The following is a 19,784-nucleotide window of genomic DNA, read 5'->3' on the forward strand; positions in this document are numbered from 1 at the left end:
ACTGACTCACTGACCTGTGACTCTCTCTCTCTCTCTTTCATACACACACACACACACTCACATGCATACACACACATATGTACTAAATAACTTTAAGAGGGTGACCCAAAGGTATCTTGACAGGAGCATATGAGCCTGCGGTCCTCCTGCAGTACATGATTTGATGTGAGTCCAAAACACTCCTGGGCTTTTCTCGCTGCCTTGTAATAAACCGTCTCTTTATCCTGCCTTCACTTTTCTATACTTCACCTTATGTTGCATTTCAGCTGCAGTCACTTCATCAGTAAATCTACTTTTGAAAGTCCTGCACAAATAAATATAAAACTATTGTGATTATTGTTTGAATCTACCCCTCAATTCAATCAATCAGCAGATGTCCCTTTTAGAAGGGGGGGCAAGGGCGGTAAACTGCTGCTATAGGGGTGGGGAGGGGAGGGGAGAGAAGGGTGGGGGATGAGACCATGTGGGGGGGGGGATGAAGTTGACAGTCGCTCACAGTTGGCATCAAGGAGCCAGGATGCTTTGGGGTGGACGGGGACAGGGGCAAAGAGAGTGAGGCAGAGGTAGAGAGGGTGAGTTTTGATCGTAGGGGGACGAAGGAACCATACTGGATTTTACCTCTACGAACAAAAAAGCAGTGAGGTGTGGAAAAGGGGCGAAAGGAAAAAAAAAAAAACAGATATGAAAAGAACATGAAAGAAAGAAATCGTCATTAAACACTCTACGAAGTTCTCGCTTTCCCTCGCTTCCTCCATCTCGCACCTCTCTCAGCTTAATCTTAAATCCACTCCAATTTCCCCTGAGGGACTCAATTCTCTCTTTTTCTGTAAGTATTCTCTTTTATTCTCTTGCTTTTATTCTCTGTGTTTTCAGTGTCTTTTTGTGCCTCAGTGCCATACTGTGAAATAATGTGTGTGCCAGAGAAGAAATCTCAATCAATTGCTTGTTATTTGATTGCATTAATGAGTGAGTGGTCTTCTTTTGGACTCTTCATATTTTAAACAAGTGAGATGTGTGCATTTATGGGATTTGGAATAGGAATTGCACTATGGTGATTTAATATGCATAACATCAGCTTTTTCGAAATGTGTGTGTGCGGTTGTGTATATGTGTGTTTGTCTGCTCCCTTCAAGCAGGTTTCCTCTGGGTTTTCTGTTGCTGGCCAGTTCAAATCAATATTGTTAATAGGTTCTGTGTATGTGCACAAATGCAGCATATGTAGATTCCCAGCGTCTCTCTATTGCAGAGGCAGCTTCACTCCTTTGTAGAGTATGACACATTTGTGGACCTGCTGTCACAGTGCAAACGTGCGCTTTGATACTCTAGGTTGTGTGAGTTCATGTTTGTCTGTCACAATCAGTGTCCTCCAGCTCTGACGTCAGAGTATCTGCTGGGCCTTCTGTCTCTGTCACTAACGCATGCTCGACACTGCTCTTCCTCCTCTTCCTCACTGGAAAATCTTTCTTAAAGCCTTCTTGTCTGTTTAATTCTCTGTCGTTAGTTCTGTCTCTGTGGGTGGGCCTCGGTGACTCTGTGCGATTATGAAAGGCTGTCTATAGGGAGGCTTGCTGCTGCTATAGAGCCCCTCACCTTAGTGTTCAGTCTGCCTGTAGGTCTGCAAGGCTTTGTATCTCTATTTCCCCCTCAGCGTGTCTCTGCTGTGCTTTGTTTGCCTCTACCAATATCAGTTTGGTCTGTCAGTGGATTAACAAGCACCTGTCTCTTCTGCTCCCCTTTGTTCCCAACGCTGGGACACAGAACGAGAGGGGTTCATTCCTCCTGGAAGAGTGACACCAGGATTTTCCTCTTTCTCTCTGCAACACCTCCCCCTACATCCTCCCTTCCAACATGACTCTTCTGGCCTCTGAGAGGTCACTTCTCATCCGGAACAAGTTCCGCTCAGGTGAGGATCCCAGAGTCTCAACTCATGCCAGTCAAACAGGATGAAAGATTTACAGCGATGGCTTCACATCTCAAGCATAATTGGCAACATTAGCAGCCATATGTAGAGGTGAAATGCTTGTGGATGTTATTGACTAGTCAACCACAGTGTCATGTGATCAATAGAGTCAAGGTATTGATCATGGTGAATGGATTTTAGTGATTGCTACTCTTAAACAGAGACGTCAGTGAGCAGATGTGAACACAGCTGAGGCAAAACATCTCAGCAGGTTACTGTGTGAGACATTAATCACAACCTGAGCTGGTTTGTAAAAGAGACAGTGGGTCGCTACCAGGGAAGTCATTTTAAACTGTTAAGTTTCTAACATTTAATATTCATGTCTTAACAAGTTAGGATCTGATAGAAAAGACCCTGAATTATTTTTTTTAGAACAGTGAAAATGTGTGGGTGTGGTTTGATCAGATTTGATTGACTCCTATGACAGTCAGTGGGCTGCTTGATGAAACAAACAACCCACTGACTGTCATCGGGATTTGATTAGAGTCGCTAAATCCTGATTGGTGCACAGAAAAATGTGACATCAGCTGTTCCCAACTGAGCCCTGCCTTCAAACAAATGAGGAACAACAAGGACACACAAACATGCTTGTGTGCAGTAACCAAAAGAGTCTCACTATGGAGGAAAACAGTGTCCTCATGTAAGAAGTTGGGGGAGGAAATATACAGTACAGTACAGTAATGTGCAGTTTTAGGTACTTTTAGATGTTTTAGATTCTTATCACACAACACCACTAGGTGCCTGATTGATCCCAGGTTCATGGCACAGGACAACAAGCCCACTAGAGTTCATGAAGAACTATTTGCAGAGACAGGGAGAACCAGGAGTCCTGCAGCAGATGGTGTGAACTTACAGAGCCCTGATCCCAGCAGTGTGGAGTCAGTCTGGGATCACATAAGGAGACAATGCAAAGGGGAGTGCTGCAAATACTGATTAGATTTAGCTTTTGCTCTCCTTACTGCACTTTGTAGGAACTGACAAATGAAAAACTATTTCTGTAATTTATATTACAGTGTAATGTTGTGTGTAATTTTGTGCCTAAAACATTTGCACAGTACCATGTGTATATATAAATATATATGACTGTTTAACAGTTTTATGAGACAACAGCCTATTAACAAAGTCTTAAAAGTCTTCCTAGATCTCTGAAACAAAAGAGTTAAAAAAAAAAGTTAAAATTAATTCTATGTTAATACTGAGTTTTTCTAATCCTAATACACTTTTGAGGAGGCGACAATGATGAATGAAAAACAGCATTAAACAACCTTCACATAACTGCATAATGCAAGTTTTCCTAACAGTTGCAGTTGCTACTCCTGTGTTCCCAGGCAGCTGTCGTAAACGGCTGGTAAAACAGAAAGGCAAGGAAATGACATAGGGACAGTCCCCTAGGTATGAAAACACCTGCTGGAAAACATGACTCTTTAGGACAGCTGCTCTGTTTGTAATCATGCATATACATAGCAGAGATTGAAGAATATATTAGTCTGGCTGGTATGTATCCTTATCAGTGAATGTATGTTTGCTGCATTTATTCAGTGTAAAATATTAAAATATTGATGTTGCACTAGTTTAGACAGTATAAAGATAATTATTATTAAAGTAAAATGGTAGTTTTAAAGCTTTTTGCCTTTGAAACCACTTAAAAAAAAATATCACACCGTTTGTGTCTATGAGTTTCACGTTGTTAAATGAAAATATCTGTCTAGGTTTATTTCATTTCTCTGAGAGGTAAGAGTAACCAGAATTATATAAGAAAAATAAAATAAAAATAAGATTTTTTAATTAGAGAATTGTTGGAACAAGTTAATCATATTATATTATAGGTTTTTTTTCCAAATTGAGTTATCAAGTTGGGTAAACACAACTCACCAGACTATGAGCCCAACTGATGTTATGTGTAAATTGAAATCTAATTGACAGGAGCACGTCTAATTGAAATCCAGATTTCTAAGATGTTAAACTTTTGTTTTGCATTGGAAGTTTGAGCTGACAGGAAAGCAGAACGAGCAGTTTGCAGCACGAATGAGGATGACGTGAGCAGTAGGGGATGTATGAGAGGCTTGTTGAGAGAGCGGACAGCTGAAGGGGGGGATGGGGTCAACAGAAATAGACATACTGAGAGATAAATAGTTACTGCCCTCCCTCGCTTCCCCCACCACTGTACAGTTCAACCCCCCGCCCCTCCGTCAGGTCTCTCAGGTCTCTAAACTCATAGAAATGTATCATACACAGTTTCACCTGTTCAAGTGTGTACTAAATGTTAATGGGTGTGTAGATGTGTGCAGGCATGCAAGAAGACACATAATCTACAAGCCCTGCAAAGTCAAGGGGTGATACAAGTTACAAGACCATATCATTTAACAGTGATCGTACTGTCATGTATCGCTCAACTCTTTCCATGTGATTTCTTTTTCTCAGGTAATTTGTCCTTCAAAGAAAACTCAAACGAACTTACAGTTCTAGAAGCTGTAACTTGTAATATTTCATCTTTTTTTTTTTTTTTTTTTTTGAAACAGCCATCTCAGTCTCTGCTCTTGTCTTTCAGTCCTGCAGCTGAGGATTCAGAATCGAAGGCAGAGTGAAATCAATGCAGACCCTGGTTAGTCTCTGTGTATCATTAACATTGTGATTGCTCCGTCTACAATATGACTGCAGGTTGGATTTCATATAAAAATATCTTCAAGTCTCATCTTTTCACTGAAACATACCTATTGATTAGTAAATACTGTTACAGGTTTTATGATATGGACCAGCCTTTACTTTAGCTTAATTTCACTTTAAGAACATACATTTGGTGTTTGATTGTGCAAGCATCTATTTTATTTCAATATGTAGATTAAAGTGTCATATTATACAGTATTGTAAACCTAGTTGAATAAATTCGGCATTAACAAAACCAAGGTATGGTTATTCACATAACAGTGTTAAAATAAGAATGTGAAAATGTTGTCAAAGACATGATGCATAACTGTCATCATGAACTAGAGGGGCAGTAGCGAGCACTATTTAAAGAAATTACACCATTCATTTGAAAAGTGTCAAAAATATAATATATATATTGTCAACAAGCAGTGCACTTTGGTTCAGTTCCATCTTTTTGATGCTGCATGATCATTTCGTCTTATGACCAGAGTTTGTCTGTCTCTTTAGGGTTGAAATCTACCAGTCCCTCTCAAAAAACAGAGAAAGATCAGGGTGAAGCTCTGGTGAGTAGCTTCTTGTTTCTCAGCAGCCTGACATTCTCACACTACAGAGCAGATACTTGTCAAATGTATTTATATTACTACTGTTTGTACTTGACTGAACAGAATGAGATCAACTTTTTAAATTTTTTTATTTTACTTGTGTTATTTACATATAATTCTATGTTTATAAGGAATTCATCAGAGGAAGGTTTAGTTTAGGTCAGTATTTTCCCCACCATTGAATGGGTCTCCTCCTTACCAAGAAACACTAAAATAATCTAATTTGTCTATAGCTCAAGATCCAAATACTATTTAAAAAAGCATTGCAATAATTCAGAGGGAAACATTAAACAAGAATACCTTGCTATTAAATTACAGTTTTATTTAACTTTCCCCTGAGTGAACTGCATTGTAATCTCTGAGCCCTGGTTGTTGGTTTGACATGCTGTTTCCTCATGCAGCGTCTAAGTGATAATGGTGCCACTCAGAAGTTGCCCCCTAGTGGTCTGAACACTGAAACAGCTCAAGGTGATACCCTGTCTGCTATGATGTTTCTGTCTCCTCCTGCCTTGCTCTGTATGTGCCTAGCAAACTGCACAGTAACTCATTTCCCCAGCTCCCTCTCATTCTTTCTGCCTGTATTTAATCATGTCTATGTGGCTCTCCACTCCGAGTTGTACATTAGTTTTGCAAAGAAATGAAGTGTGTAAATCTGGCAATGGGCTTGGTGTTTCATCAGCTGTCAGTTAACTAGATATGTGACCTTGTTGCACACTCTAAATCTGCATTCTAAGCAGCCTGCAAACATATCAGTGATTGACAGCACATGATCAACCTGCCCATCCAGGGCGTCAGAATTACTGACATCTCTCTCTTTATCTCTCATCCTACTCTTTACACCCTCTGACCTGCCTTTTATTTTGAAAAGATTATTTTAATATTTGGCTTTTCTGATTTTCTAAGCAGTCATATTCTGCCCTTGTAAAAATGCTCTGTGAATGTGTGTGTTTGTGGGAATAAATTTCCCTATGAGCAGGATTGTTTTATTTATTTTTTGAAGCCTCTGCTGGTTTGATTTGGGACTGATTGCCTATGGCAACACTGTGCATGCTCAGATCACATTTGTTCTAAAATCCTGTTGCTTCTTTCTCTTCAAACTCCTCTCTTCTCTCTGCTGATCTCCCATCTGTCCCCTTCTCTCCCATTAAACTGCATCATTCCTCCCTCTGTTTGCCACCTGTAGAGAGGACTGTGTGTAGTGCACAGAGGCAAAAGAAGGCTCGCCTGTCGCAGGACCTCACAGAGAGGATCCAACATCCGCCTGGACCTGCGGAGCGACAGCAAGAGCATACACTGCCCCTGGAGAACTGTGAGTCAACAAGCAGCCGCATGCACCAGCAAAAACAGTCACATACATCTTTTCCCATTTCCCAACCAATCTCCTCTGCTTCTCTTTTGACCTTACCTCCTTTCACTTCTCATTTCCTCAGGTCCTCCCGCTTTCCCTCTATCCACTGATGTCTTCGAAGATGACATCTCCTCCTGCTCCTCCTCTTCACCCACCGAGCAACATGGCGTTCACCAATCTCTAGCCTTTTCTTCTGTGCTAGGGCTCCCTGGTGACCAATTACTGAGTGACTTCTCAACTATGGGGCCACCCCTTAGCCAGAGCCCCAGTCATTCTCAGGTGAGGAAACAACAGTGAGATTTAGGCTTGATTGAGCTGCATGTTAAATTGAATTCATTGCAGCCGAAAACCTCTGATCAACGCATTTAAATAAATATTAACAGACTGATAAGTTTATAAATAGCCTTATATGTCAGCTCTGATAATCTGATATTTTGCCTTCAGTCTGGTTTGGCGTTGCTCCCGGCAACCGAGGGCATCAGACAACCTATGAGTGTAACACTGGCTGCATCAAATTCCATGGCAACAACTGGGAGACCAAATGGGATGTATCCGACCTCTCAGGCCACACCCCTGCTGCCAAAGGTAATGTTGGGTTAGCACATGCTAATCCTGTCACATAAAAAAAAACCTGTTTCTTTTTGTATGGAATTTTTATTTTGGCTCATTTAAATTTTATAAGGGTCCTTTTCTGCTTAGAATATTTTATGACTCCTCAAAATGACATGATAATGTTAAGAATCCAAGGAAATACATGTGGTAATATGACATCCAGAAAAACAGTACCCAGATTATGTATGTGCTTGCTCTGGTGTATTCAGAGCACGGTATACAATATATACAATATAAAAGATAAAAGAGCAGTGTAGAGGTCTTTAACCTAACAGGATGGTCACTCACTGTTTTGTCAAACACAATGCTCTGCTGTAAGCTACTCTGCATTCATTACTGTCAATTTGCACTTCTGGGGGAGCTCAGTATTTGCCCTGTAGGTTAACACATTCACACACAAGCAGCATGACTTATGTCAGAACCAGCACATATTGTCATGTGGAGATTTGTGAGGCATTTGTACACTTCGTGTAAGAATTTAACCTTGACATGGGGCAAATACTGTCAAACAATGTGGAAGAACTTGACATTTTCTCAGTGATATTTTATGTTCTATTCATGAAATGACTCACTAGAACTAGAGTATGGTTATTGTTTTACATTTTGTGGGCATTGTGTATTTTTACAGACAGTCCGGCCTCCCAGCCCCACCTGCTCATCGCTGCCCCCCTCCCTCAACTACAACCACCTCCCCCGCTCACGAAAACCGCGGGACACAAAACCCAAAATGAGGAAACTCAAGTATCACCAGTACATTCCTCCAGACCAGAGAGGACTGTCTGGGACTGGAGGTACCAATCCAATTCTAATTTCATTAGTCTGTTCAATGCATGTTCTTAGTGGTATAAAATAAGCCACAAAATTATATTTCCAGGGGGAGGAGCCAAACAGAAGAGCCCTACCCCTACCCAGCCTTTAGACCCAGCATATTCCCATCTCCTCAGTCAGCAGCAGGTCTTCCTCCAGCTGCAAATCCTCCAGAGCCAGCAGCAGCAGCAGCAGCAGCAGCAGCAGCAGCAGCAGCAGCAGCAGCAAAAGCAGCAGCAGCAGCAGCAGCAGCAGCAGCAACAGCAACAGCAGCAACAGCTCACTGTTGTACCCAGGTATGCTCAAACCTGTTGACTGTTTTACAGTTCAGACTATACCAGCTATGCAACAAGACATTTTTCCACAGGTAGTTTGGATGACTTAATGCTTGTGTCATGTATTTTAGTGGAGATCACAATGATCTTGTGAAATCCTCTGGAGCCATGCCCCCAAACCCCCAACCTGTTCCTGCCACAGCAAACCACACTCCTACGGGCACAAAGTCTGAGCTTCTACCTGCAAATCTTGTTGATCTAACAGTAAGAAAACCATGAAAGCACAGAAAGACAGAAAGTGTCTAAGAAAGATTATTATTTACAATTCAGGGAGAATACAAACTCCTTCCACCTTCATCACTTTCCCCTTCTCAGGTGTCAGAATTGCGACAGCAGCTGCGTAAGCGTGGTCTCCCTGTCTCCGGCACCAAGTCTGCCCTGTTGCAACGTCTTCGCCCCTTCCAGCGTCCTCATGCTTGCCTCACTCCTGCTCCCCTCGGCCAGCTGGGTACCAGCCTGGAGCCCCTCACCCGCTGCCCCCCACTGCCACCTAGCCAGAGCCCCAGTGCAAGCTCCAGCTCTGGACAAGATTCACCCAGCAGAAGCCCTAACCAACAGCTCTACTTCCAGGACAGAGGGATTACCAATGGGGCTCTCCCTGACAATCCAAATGGAATTATGAACACCAGCCTGTCTGGTTTCACAAATGAGACTCCAGTCAGTCTGGCTGGTGAACAGTGTGTACCTACCAGTTCTGGCTTCCTGGCACCTGGCAGTATCGCCTCAGAAACTCCCAGTCCTAGTCTACCCCTGTCGTCTTCCTCACCCTTGCAGTGTGGCAATCCGTGGAGAACTGAGAACGAGCAGCAGCATCAACAGCAGCAGGAGCTGAGTGTGGAACTGGAGATGAGGGAGAGGATAAGGAGCAGGCCTAGGGACCGCTCTTCTACCACTGACTCAGAGGTGAGGACAGACAAACTTGGTTTAACTGCAATAAGGTTTTTCCAGAAGTAAAACAATTAATATATTTTTACCATTCCTTAGTCTTCTGGAGGATCCCTTCATCCTTTCCTGCAACAGGATCCAGGATGTTGTAAAGTGAAGCCAGAAACAGATGGGAAAAAAGAGGCATTGTTTACGCAGGTAAACACACAAAAGAGTACAAGTGATAACTGCATGCCAATTACTCTTTTCAATGACCTTTTTTTCTAGAAAACTGCTCAAATGTGTGAACATACTCTCATCACCACCTGTCAACTGAGTTACTCCTGTTTTCTAATTAGGTGCTTTGCTGCCAACCTTGTGAAGTGATTGGCCAGGACTTTGAGCTGCCAGTGCAGATTACAGCAAGTCCTGTTCAGTCCTTGCACAGTGTTCGCAGCTTGGAAGAGGAACTACAGGAGGCTATCCAAAAAGCACAGGTTAGAGCCAATAGAGGATCAGGAACAAATCACCAAGTGTTTGTTTTGTACAGTGGGAACTAAGTATTTTCCTTCCTTGTTGCAACAGATGGACCCTCGGCAGTCCATAGATGACATTCTCGATGAGCCTCTTACTTGTGTTGGTGAGTAACCATAGCTAATAAAGAACTTAAATGGTGCTCATATTTTTTTTCATTTTTACTACCTCTCTTCCAGGCTCTGTCAATACATTGCATCATAAATCTCCAGGCCACTCAACCCCCAGCCTTTCTGCTTCTCCTCAAGTTGATCAGTCCCAGTCCTCCCAACAACACAGCAAGGATGACAGCTTTCTGCCCTCACCCCTTTGCTCCTCTCTCTTGCTCGAGCTTCCTCCATCTCCTGCTGTGATAAACCCAAACCAGGTTGTCCCAGCTCCCCCACCACCACTCATCTGTATTTCCCCTCTGCCGTCCACTGGAAAGTCACGGAAACGACGGGCTCCAACACCATTTGACGCTGCTGACTGGCTTGAAACGCTGACATCTGGCCTCCGTCCACTTACTCCACCAGTAGCTCCCTTTGTTGAAACAGACTTCAGTCTGGATTCAGATCTGAATGTCAATCGAGTGCTGGATCTGATGATAGAGCAATGGTGAGGACTTGTGTGCACATACCTGTATTTACAGTAGGTGAGTGTTGTCTGCATCCCACTGGGGACACAAGATTGTGAATAGAAGCCTCCATCCATCCATCACTGAAAGGCTGTCAATCACCGGCTCCACGCAATGTCGAGAGCTGGATTCATTGCAGCGATCAGATCAAACATAGCTTTGATGGGGCACTGAGAGCACACACACACACACATGCACACACACAAGCCCTACGCACACCTAGACACTGCAGAATGCTGTTTAAAAGCACAGCCAGAAATGGCAAACAAGCAACACATCTGTGGACAGACACACTCCACAGCACAATGTTTGCAGTGCAAAAACAAAAGAAAACCTGGTGGCATATTAATTTAAACATGCTTCCTGGCTGCGCTGGGAGAATGTTGTTTCTGACTTATCTCCAAAACCCGTTGTTGGATTGGTTTGAGTATGGCCCTTGGTGTTGACTCAGTCATTGAGTCCTAGTCATTCATAAAGCCCATTTAGAGTGTGTAAAAGCCAGACAGAGCGCACAGCTTGTGTGTGGCTCCAGACCTTAACCCTGATGCCAGACACACAGTCGGCATACAGAGGGAGAAAGCTGGCAAAAGCTACACACAAAGCAGTATGTGTGCTTGTGTTAATGTGTAAGCTTGTGTGTATGTGTTGAATATGTTTAACTATGTGTAACTGTGCAGACAAGACTACTTTTGTTTGCCTGTCAATGCACAAATGCTTCCATGTACTTTTAGCAGCATTAATGCCAAATGCACTTGTAGATATTTGTTTGTTTACAGTTATGCGTGGATGGTTGTGTGTGGTATGGTTGAACTGAGAGGATACACATGTCTGTGTCCACATTTAAGAGGAGACATTTCATCCACTGTAGTCTCATTGTCACTGGGCAGTACCTCCAATGTAGTTATCCAGGGTAATTATCGGAACAAGCACATTACCTTGTTCAAGTCGCCATTCTCCAAGAGAGCAATCAAGCAACCACCCCAAAAATAGTACCCATACAAATGAACCAATCAGACAAGAGAGAGTTTCCTCTTCTCTTTGCAAAAACAGGTGGTCATTTTGTTCCCTGATTAACCCCCAACAGCGTCTGGCTCACAGCTTGCTGCTTATCCTGCTACTAGTGAAGCCAGATTAAACACAATTTATAACCCAACACTGAAGCTACACCTGTTCCCTTGGTGTAAATTAATTCCACAAATGTATCATTTGACATTGTTAAATCTTTGCTGTACATTTCAGCTCTCAAAATGACCATTTCTATTGAGAGAAAATGCACTGTAGAGTTAGCACAAAGTAATGTAATGTTTGGAATATGTGTAACATATGAAAACGGATGAGCTTGTCAGTTGAAAACAATACGGTAAATGTTTTTGTAATAGTGACAGTGGTCATGATTTTATATTCTACATGATTTACTGGCAATACAGGACTAGTACATTATTTGTTTGTACAATATACATTTGATGATTTATAGCTATTGTCAACCTCACTTACCATAATTAATTAATTCAAACAAATCTGACAGAGGTTAGCTGCCATTAACCTCTGCTATAGACCTACTAGATAAATGTAATTTAAGTACGAGATCCCATCTACATAAAATTATATTCTGTCCTTAATTGGGTACATGTCCCATCAGTCATTTTGGAAAGCTCTGATTGGCTCATTTATATCTAGAATATTTGTATAATTTTATGACTAACTGGAAGACCTTCAGCAAGACCTTTTTATTTTGCAACTTGCTCAGTCTCCATAAAACTGTGTTAAAAGAAAAACGATTTGTGTAAAGGGCACATCTGAGGTCGTACTACAGTACGCTCATGTCATGTTTGTCACATTTGCTGCCATCCTGTATCTTGTTCTGATGATAAACCAGTGTCTTACTAAGCAAGACAGCCATGGTGAGTTATTAGAAGAAGACATCTGTGCATCAGTAAACCCTCAGCAGAGCATTACAGCTTTATGTTGAAGCAAACTTTTACTACAGAGACAATGAAAATGCAGTTAAATGTGAATGGATAGCTATGATAATCATAGTATTCAATAAACACTGCCTGCTGCATTAAAAAACAAAAAAAGAAAATTGATAGTCAGGAGAGTAAGATGCTACCTCCTGTGATTTCAAGTGCTTTAGGGCCTACACCAGTTTTCCTAGTTTTTTATTTAATTTCCAGACACTGGTACAGAGCGTCCTGAAACACACCCTAGACAGTTTCATAGGTTTGATTAAACCCTGGTTTAATACTTATATTCTAAATTGGGTTAGAGACTGACCAGATCTAGAGCTGAAGTTTGTAGGCTACTGGGGTGTTTCAGGTAACCAAGACTCTGTTGGTCAATTCTGCTGCTACAAATGCCTTCAAATTAAATGTGTTTGCTTTTATTTATTATGTAACTTATTTGTGCAAAAATATTTCACCCCCTGTATAAAATGCATTTAAAAGCATTAAGAAAATTAAAGTCTTAATAGATTTTCTATGCTGTTCCTCTTTCTTTTATCCCTGTTAATTGAAAGAAAAAAAAACACTGCTCATTGCTGTGATATGGTACACTGAAAGGATTAACAACTAGATTGCCTTATGATGAAAGAACTGCTCACTTATATATTTCATAAGAAACTCTCCAAAATAACGTCTTATTAAATATTTATGATCACAAAGTAATTTAAATATTCACTTGTGCCAATATGGTGCTTAAATATCCATGAAACAACAGTAACATCCACATAGTGGATCTTCATAATGGCACAATATTGTAATGTGGAAGAATAATGATGGAGTTAAATAAACTCCAGCCAGTAAATATCATAAGGAAAATGTCAAAGAAAATGAACAAAACATGCTAATTTATTTTGAGAAAACCATACACCATCTTAATGCTATTTAATATAATCTATAGCTATTCATTAGCTATAGCTGCCTGACCCTGAGTGCTGTGGGGAGCCAGAACTGATCCCAGCTGACACTGAACAAAAAGAGATGCACATCCTGGGCAGGTTGCCAGTCAATAACAAGGCTGACACCCAGAGACACACAATCAGTCACAGTGACATTCATACACACTGGCAACTTCTAGTCACCAATTAACCAAAGCTACATGTCTTTGGACTGTGAAAACCACAAATGTAAGCCTCATATTGGTCAGAATGATTCATTCAGTGGGGACAATGCAATTCTTAACTGAATTTCATGATGATCCATTCAAAGTCAAGACGTTTCACTAAAAAACAAAAATATCAACTTGCCAAGTAAGACATTACTTACTAAAGCAGATGTTATTTACTAAAGTAAGTACTGTCTGCACAAAAATTCAAAGCAACTGCTGATTTATTAGAGTCTGGACCAAATTAGTGGGGTGACTGTCAAAGTCACAGTGTTAGAATGGCAAAAATGAATTATGTCTTTACTGAACGTGGTGGCTGTTTTCTTACTATCTTGTCAATGTATTCTGTGCTTTACAATCCATGATTTTTGTCATTTGTCAATATTCCTGCAAAAGGCTTCTACTCTAAACTGCATCTCCTAATGAATGGAGAAACTTGGCTTAATGGATCCACATGAATCTGGTGGATGAGACAGGCTGTTTTTCTGTCTCTGATGTCTTGCCAAACAGCTCGTATTGCTGTGCAGTGCAAGAAGACTCCTTTAGAATTTTTTTCCTTTTTTCACTGTCTTTCACTTGAAGCCTTCATAGCCTTTTTCAGCAGCTAATAACAGCAGTGGCCCCTAAGGACAAAGCATGTACAACAGAGAAACCACAAACTTTAAGGGAAATGCACTCCAAATCCGCAAAAACAACAAATACAAAAACATCTGCAACAGACCATTGATAATCTAGATATGTGCTGCATTTTGCAAAAGCACTGAGATACTTTTGCTTGTAATCATTTAGATTTTTAATATCTTGTCAGTTTATCCATATAATTCCTGTTTTTCAGAAATGTGAGGACCAACTTGCTGGGTGAGACTAGTAGTATGGCTGGCTGTATGTGGTATATAATATGTGATAATCCTTTTTGGGAGGTAAAATTTGGTCTTAGTGTTTAAATATAATATTTCTTGCTGCCCATCTGTTTGACTTCAAAGATAAATATATAATTAATGCATTTTAATGGACAGATTAACAACTGCCTCAATTAACTTTTTATATAAACAGATAAATGGCCACATTTCAGCAAAAAAAAAAAAAAAAAATACATAAAGGAACAGAGGCAGTCTGGACAAGATTAAGTTTTGCTTTATTATTTGTTTTATATATATACATCCTGGTGAAGTAATTTTTTGTGCTTGGGTTTTCCCCATGTGTTTGTGTTTTTTCATTTGGACTGTTTTTATATGCAGCACTTTTCCCTTAATGTGTTTTGTCTCTAGGAGCTGTAATAGGTAAGACACTGTTATTGCAAATGAACTGCCTCTGTAAAAGTGGGTGAACTGATTAACTGATTGACTAAGGACAAACTGAGATGTGGCTTTGGGACAAACCTCCATTCCGGTTGAAGATACCACAGAAAATATTTCTCTCAGGTCTCATTTACACCTAGCTAAATCTAAACCAGCCTCTATGTTGGCTCTACAGTGATCTAAAGCTGATTATGACTGATTGACATTTAAGCCTATCATACCTGCACAAAGGAAAGAAATAAGATGTGACAATCTACAGTCTCTGACTTATCCACCCAGGGGTAAGAGTGTGTTTTCATAGGGGTAATACTCCAAAGCTGTGTAATGAGGGATTCTCTGTAATGGCCCCTCTAGCCGTTCCACATCACTTCTTCCTTGTCCCCCCATTGCAATAACCGGTACCTGTGTGATTTCATGGGAATTAAAGGGAGAAAGGTGTGTTTCATATGTAAAGCAGGTAGCTCTCAGTAAGATGTGCACTGGTTTGTGTGGATTACCTCCCTCCCTCCCTCCAACCCCATACCCCCCCTTTTCCTCGCTCTCTCATTTCGTCTCTTGGGTCGGGGTTGGGTTGGGGTGGGGTGGCGAGGGGCTGGTTGAGGTAGGCTTTGATCACTGGCAGAAGGTCGCTATGGTTCAATTTCTGTAGCGCTCCTCTGAGAGGTTTGCTCTGCAATTATAAACCATGTGAGAGAAGGCAGAGGGATGTTAATTTCTTAGCAGCTACTATAGCCTGTGTATCAGTTCGCCAACAGCGTACAGTAATGACATTTACGGTTTAAAGCAGAAAAAAAAACGTTAATAAAACGCACCAACCAACACATGGGATGTAAAATACATGAAATTATCGTTTCACTATGTGAGCTGTGTAGTTATAAGAGATTCAATGAAAGAAAAACAGCAGAAGTCCATGAACTTCTGCTGGCTCCCCAACCACAGCCTCATACATTGATACTATAATACTATAAAGTACTATAGTATTGGCCAGCAATAACATATTTTATTACAATTTGGATGCAGTTGAAAACAAGCTGTAAACAATTATTTAAACACAATTTATCACCTTTTAAGTTGATATGGCTAACATGTTAGCAAATGGTTCATTATTTACATATCTAACAGCTAAAGGGCAACATAAACAGCAACATTTTAATCTTTTTTTCATGCCACATGCTGCGTAATGTTCACTAGCTTGTTGCAAACTTTGTCTGCTGAGCAGGCAATGTACAGTGGTTTTACACTTTTTAGAGCTGCTTAACTGAAAACAGCTGCCTACTGATAAGAGTAGTGAGAGTGAACCAAAAACCAATGAGCTGAAAGATGTTATAAATCTTCAAAGAGCTGAGAGAAGCTGCAAAGTCAGACGATGGTAATCTATACGCTTATCATTATGAATGATGTCACATGATACATCATTAATATGAAATGATCAATTACAGTTACTTTAAATGGCCTGGTCTAATAGGTACATTTTGGCAATCATATAATTTTTTTTCAGTGTATTTTCACCCATGTAACAGTTGCCAAAATGCTTCTTCTCATTTCTAGCTGATGTTGATTTAGCTGAGTGAAATGCCAAGTATAGTTAGCATATCATAGCCAGCTTTATTGTTATCTCAGTGAGGTGTTTGAAATGTGTATGCCCAGTTGGTGTTTTTAAACTACCCTGTAAAATGCTTTAAAGGTTGAATGTGCATTATTTAGAGTGATCTAAAAGCAGTATAATATTATATAGTATTCATACAAATAAACAATTGCATTTTCTTAATCTAAAGAATTTTAAAGAATGAGCCTTTTAAATCCTAATTGAGCGGGTCTCCTTTCACGGAGGCAGCCATATTGTACAACCATGTTAGTACAGTAGCCCAGAAGGGACAAACCAAACACTGGCTGTAGACAGGTAATCACGCCTAGAAATGTGAAGGGGTGCTCAAAAGGTTGTACTTTGCAATCTCACCACTAGGTGTTGCTAAATCTAATATACTGTGCTGAAAAACTGAAGATGGATATTATACACTGGAATCCTAACAATGGCTAGAGAGCCATAAAGGAGACCTGCACTGTGTTTGTACTCGTGGATAAAGTTAGTTAGCAATAGCCTACTTTAACATGTAATTAAGTATAGGGAAAAATTAAGACCAGGCAGTCAATTTGTTCATGACCTTGTTTGGATGTGTAGCCTACAGAAAAACACAGAGCTGGTAATTAGATTTATACTACATTGGCCAAAAGCTTGTTTTGACCCAAATTTGCTGACTTTTCTTATACTCGCACCATTCCTAAATTTTTTAAACATCTATACCAGGCAGCTTCACACCACGGTCATATGTCATGACTAATAAAAAGTATATGCATCTGCAATCTGGTCCAGCTTAGACAATATAAGACAGTATAAACATAACCTTACACAATTAATAATATACAAAGAACAACTGTATGAAGTGGTATCACAACACACCATAATAACATGAGCAATTTACCAAATACAAATATGTGCTTAACTGTCTATTGAAGCTATTTAAAACCAGTATTTGTGTAAATTTTGAAAATGTCTGACTTCGGGGCATTCAGTCATATTATCAAAAAGACACAGCAGACTGCACGCTGTTTGCCCTGACAGAGCCAACATTGAGACTGAGAAGCTGAACGCACTACATGGACTACAGTTTACTGGGATTATATCTTATTTCTACAAACAAAAACTTCAAAGTACTTTCAACTGTGATATAATTATATTAAATGTTTCACTCATTGAACTTTAAAAAAAAAACTACCATTAACAACAACAGAGCCATAATTAAAACAGAAAGAACAAAGGACACAGCACCAAAGCAGAACAGATTCTTGGTTGTGATTATGATGCACACCTTTATCTCAGCAGCCAGTGTTTATAGGAGGCTTTTACATATACATTATTGTACTTTTTACACCGAACCTCAGACTGCTTCTCCAAGTCTATAGAAAGAAAATGAAAACATGAGTCATTTCCTTGTGGGACGCAAAACATGGGCATTGACTGCATTTGTTATAGAAATCTTGTTTTCTGCTTCAGAAATGGTGAATTGTTACTGTTCCTCTGCCCCAAGGAGGAAATATTTAAAAAAATTCAAACTCTATTCTCTGTTGTTGTTGTCACTTCCATTATAAGGTAGAAATGATAGTGGATATCAGTAGCATCCTGTAAATAATTTTCATATATGTAAATAGTATTATGTATAATTTGTTATTTTCATAAAAGAGATGTGGGTTGATTATTTATTATAAAGTGCTTCTGTAAAGAGGCAGTTATTGAGGAATGATTAATTATTCTTTTTATGTTCAGAATAACTCAGTTGCTTGTAGTTCTGTGTTCAACTGTATCTAACGGGTTCATTTACACCTCCTCATGAAATCTGTTATCGCACAATACAGGCGACCAGTATGCAACATGCCTTTCGGCATTGCTAATCATAAAATTATGGCTGTGGGAATTTTACCTCCACGCTGCAGTCTGTCTCCTGCTGCACAAAACCATGTTTCTGTGCTAAAATCTTGCTAAAGGGTCATACACAAAGTATTTCAAAACATGTGGCAGGGTGTAGTTTTATCCTGTGGAAGAAGGATGCCCCGAAACTGTTTAAAGTAGCCTGTGCCTGTGTCTGTAACTTAGGGCTTCTGTAGCTTTTTCAGCACTACCACACATCAGGCCACATGGCTGGTTAAGCTGAGCAGAGCTGCTGCTTGTCTTTGTTTAAAACACTGTGAGATGGGTAAGGCTAATTGGACTAATTAGCACCAAGACAAGGCTTGACTGAACAGTTTTACCGCACCACAGATGTTTTGCCTCTTTTTAGCTGAAAAAAGATGGAGGAAGAAAAAAACCCAATTTTTCAGGACTAAACCAGTGTGGCATCATTAAGGGCTTTGCAGTCACAAACCAGGCAGGCAGACATGTTTAAACTGACCTTTGCCACAACACCAGGAAACTCAGCAACTCCAACCAAGCTTCTTGACGTTCAGTAGCTGAGCCACACTATCATGTGAGATGAAAGCTTAATAAACTTGACACTTTTCTTATCTTAACTGCAATTTCTTTGGGCTCGCTGTTAAATTGTGAAGACTTCATAAAGACTTCATAAAGACTTCATAAAGATTTCATAAAGATTTCATAAAGACGATTGTGCGCTACCCCAGTATAGACCCATAACTTTATGAGTTTTGCTAAATTAAGCAACTAAATTAGCATGCAAGGCTACAGATCCACATACAACCTCTGTTCAGGTTCTGCTGAGAAACATTAGAAACATCTGAAACTGTCGCTCCTCATTCTTATCATTTGCTGCAGCAATACTTCACATTATCAGGCTGAAATGACTCCTCAGTGCAGCTCTCACTGTGCCTTGTGCTAAAAAACACAGTAACCCAGAGGCTTTTTGGTAAGTACTGTATCTCTCTCTTGAAAATCTTTCTAGCATGCTGTAGGCTTAATGTGGGATAAATATAGAAAGTATTTTCATTATAGTGGCTTATTATAATTTAACAGACTAAGAGGCTTTCGTGGATCTTGTTAATATTTTAATATAAAATTTTGGCATGTTGTTGCTTCTGTATAAAGTGCCTTGAGATGATTTTATTGTGATTCGGAACGATACAAATAAAATGAATTGAATTGAAACTAAATTGTCTTCTTTGAGATTGACAGGCTCTTTATTATGCACAATACACTGCCAGTCAAATGTTTGGACACACTTTCCCATTGAATTGAAAGAGACTGTGTGTCCAGACTTTTGACTGGTAGTGCATTAGCGAATAAACAACTAACAAAAGTCTATATTAATAAGTCTCAATGACTGGTATAGGAATATTTAATAAAATAATCTGTATTTGGATTTATAAAGGACATATGTAAACCTTATATTATAATTTGGTAAAAAAAAATATCCATGTTGCTTTGTTTCCTGTTTTTCAGCTACCCATAAAATAGGATGGGGACATACAGTACGTGCTTGACAAAGGTACTCAGTGTGCGCCTATCAACACCAGGGGGCGCTCTCTGTTAACACCAGGCTTTTTTTTTTTTA

General features: G+C 40.0%; 1 protein-coding gene across 1 annotated transcript; it reads left to right on the forward strand.

Moving 5' to 3' along the window:
- The first annotated feature begins 503 nt into the window (after positions 1-503).
- LOC113136776 (myocardin) lies at positions 504-12,800 on the forward strand. Its single transcript, XM_026317818.1, has 16 exons — positions 504-826; positions 1,759-1,903; positions 4,509-4,562; positions 5,114-5,169; positions 5,610-5,676; positions 6,392-6,517; positions 6,639-6,835; positions 7,001-7,141; positions 7,797-7,959; positions 8,043-8,271; positions 8,382-8,514; positions 8,626-9,213; positions 9,295-9,393; positions 9,534-9,671; positions 9,760-9,814; positions 9,888-12,800. The coding sequence occupies exons 2-16, from the start codon at positions 1,849-1,851 to the stop codon at positions 10,307-10,309; spliced, it is 2,523 nt and encodes an 840-aa protein (XP_026173603.1). The 5' UTR covers positions 504-826; positions 1,759-1,848; the 3' UTR covers positions 10,310-12,800.
- The last annotated feature ends 6,984 nt before the right edge of the window (positions 12,801-19,784 follow it).

Source organism: Mastacembelus armatus, chromosome 16 (assembly GCF_900324485.2).
Source record: "Mastacembelus armatus chromosome 16, fMasArm1.2, whole genome shotgun sequence".
Taxonomy (NCBI): Eukaryota; Metazoa; Chordata; class Actinopteri; order Synbranchiformes; family Mastacembelidae; genus Mastacembelus; species Mastacembelus armatus.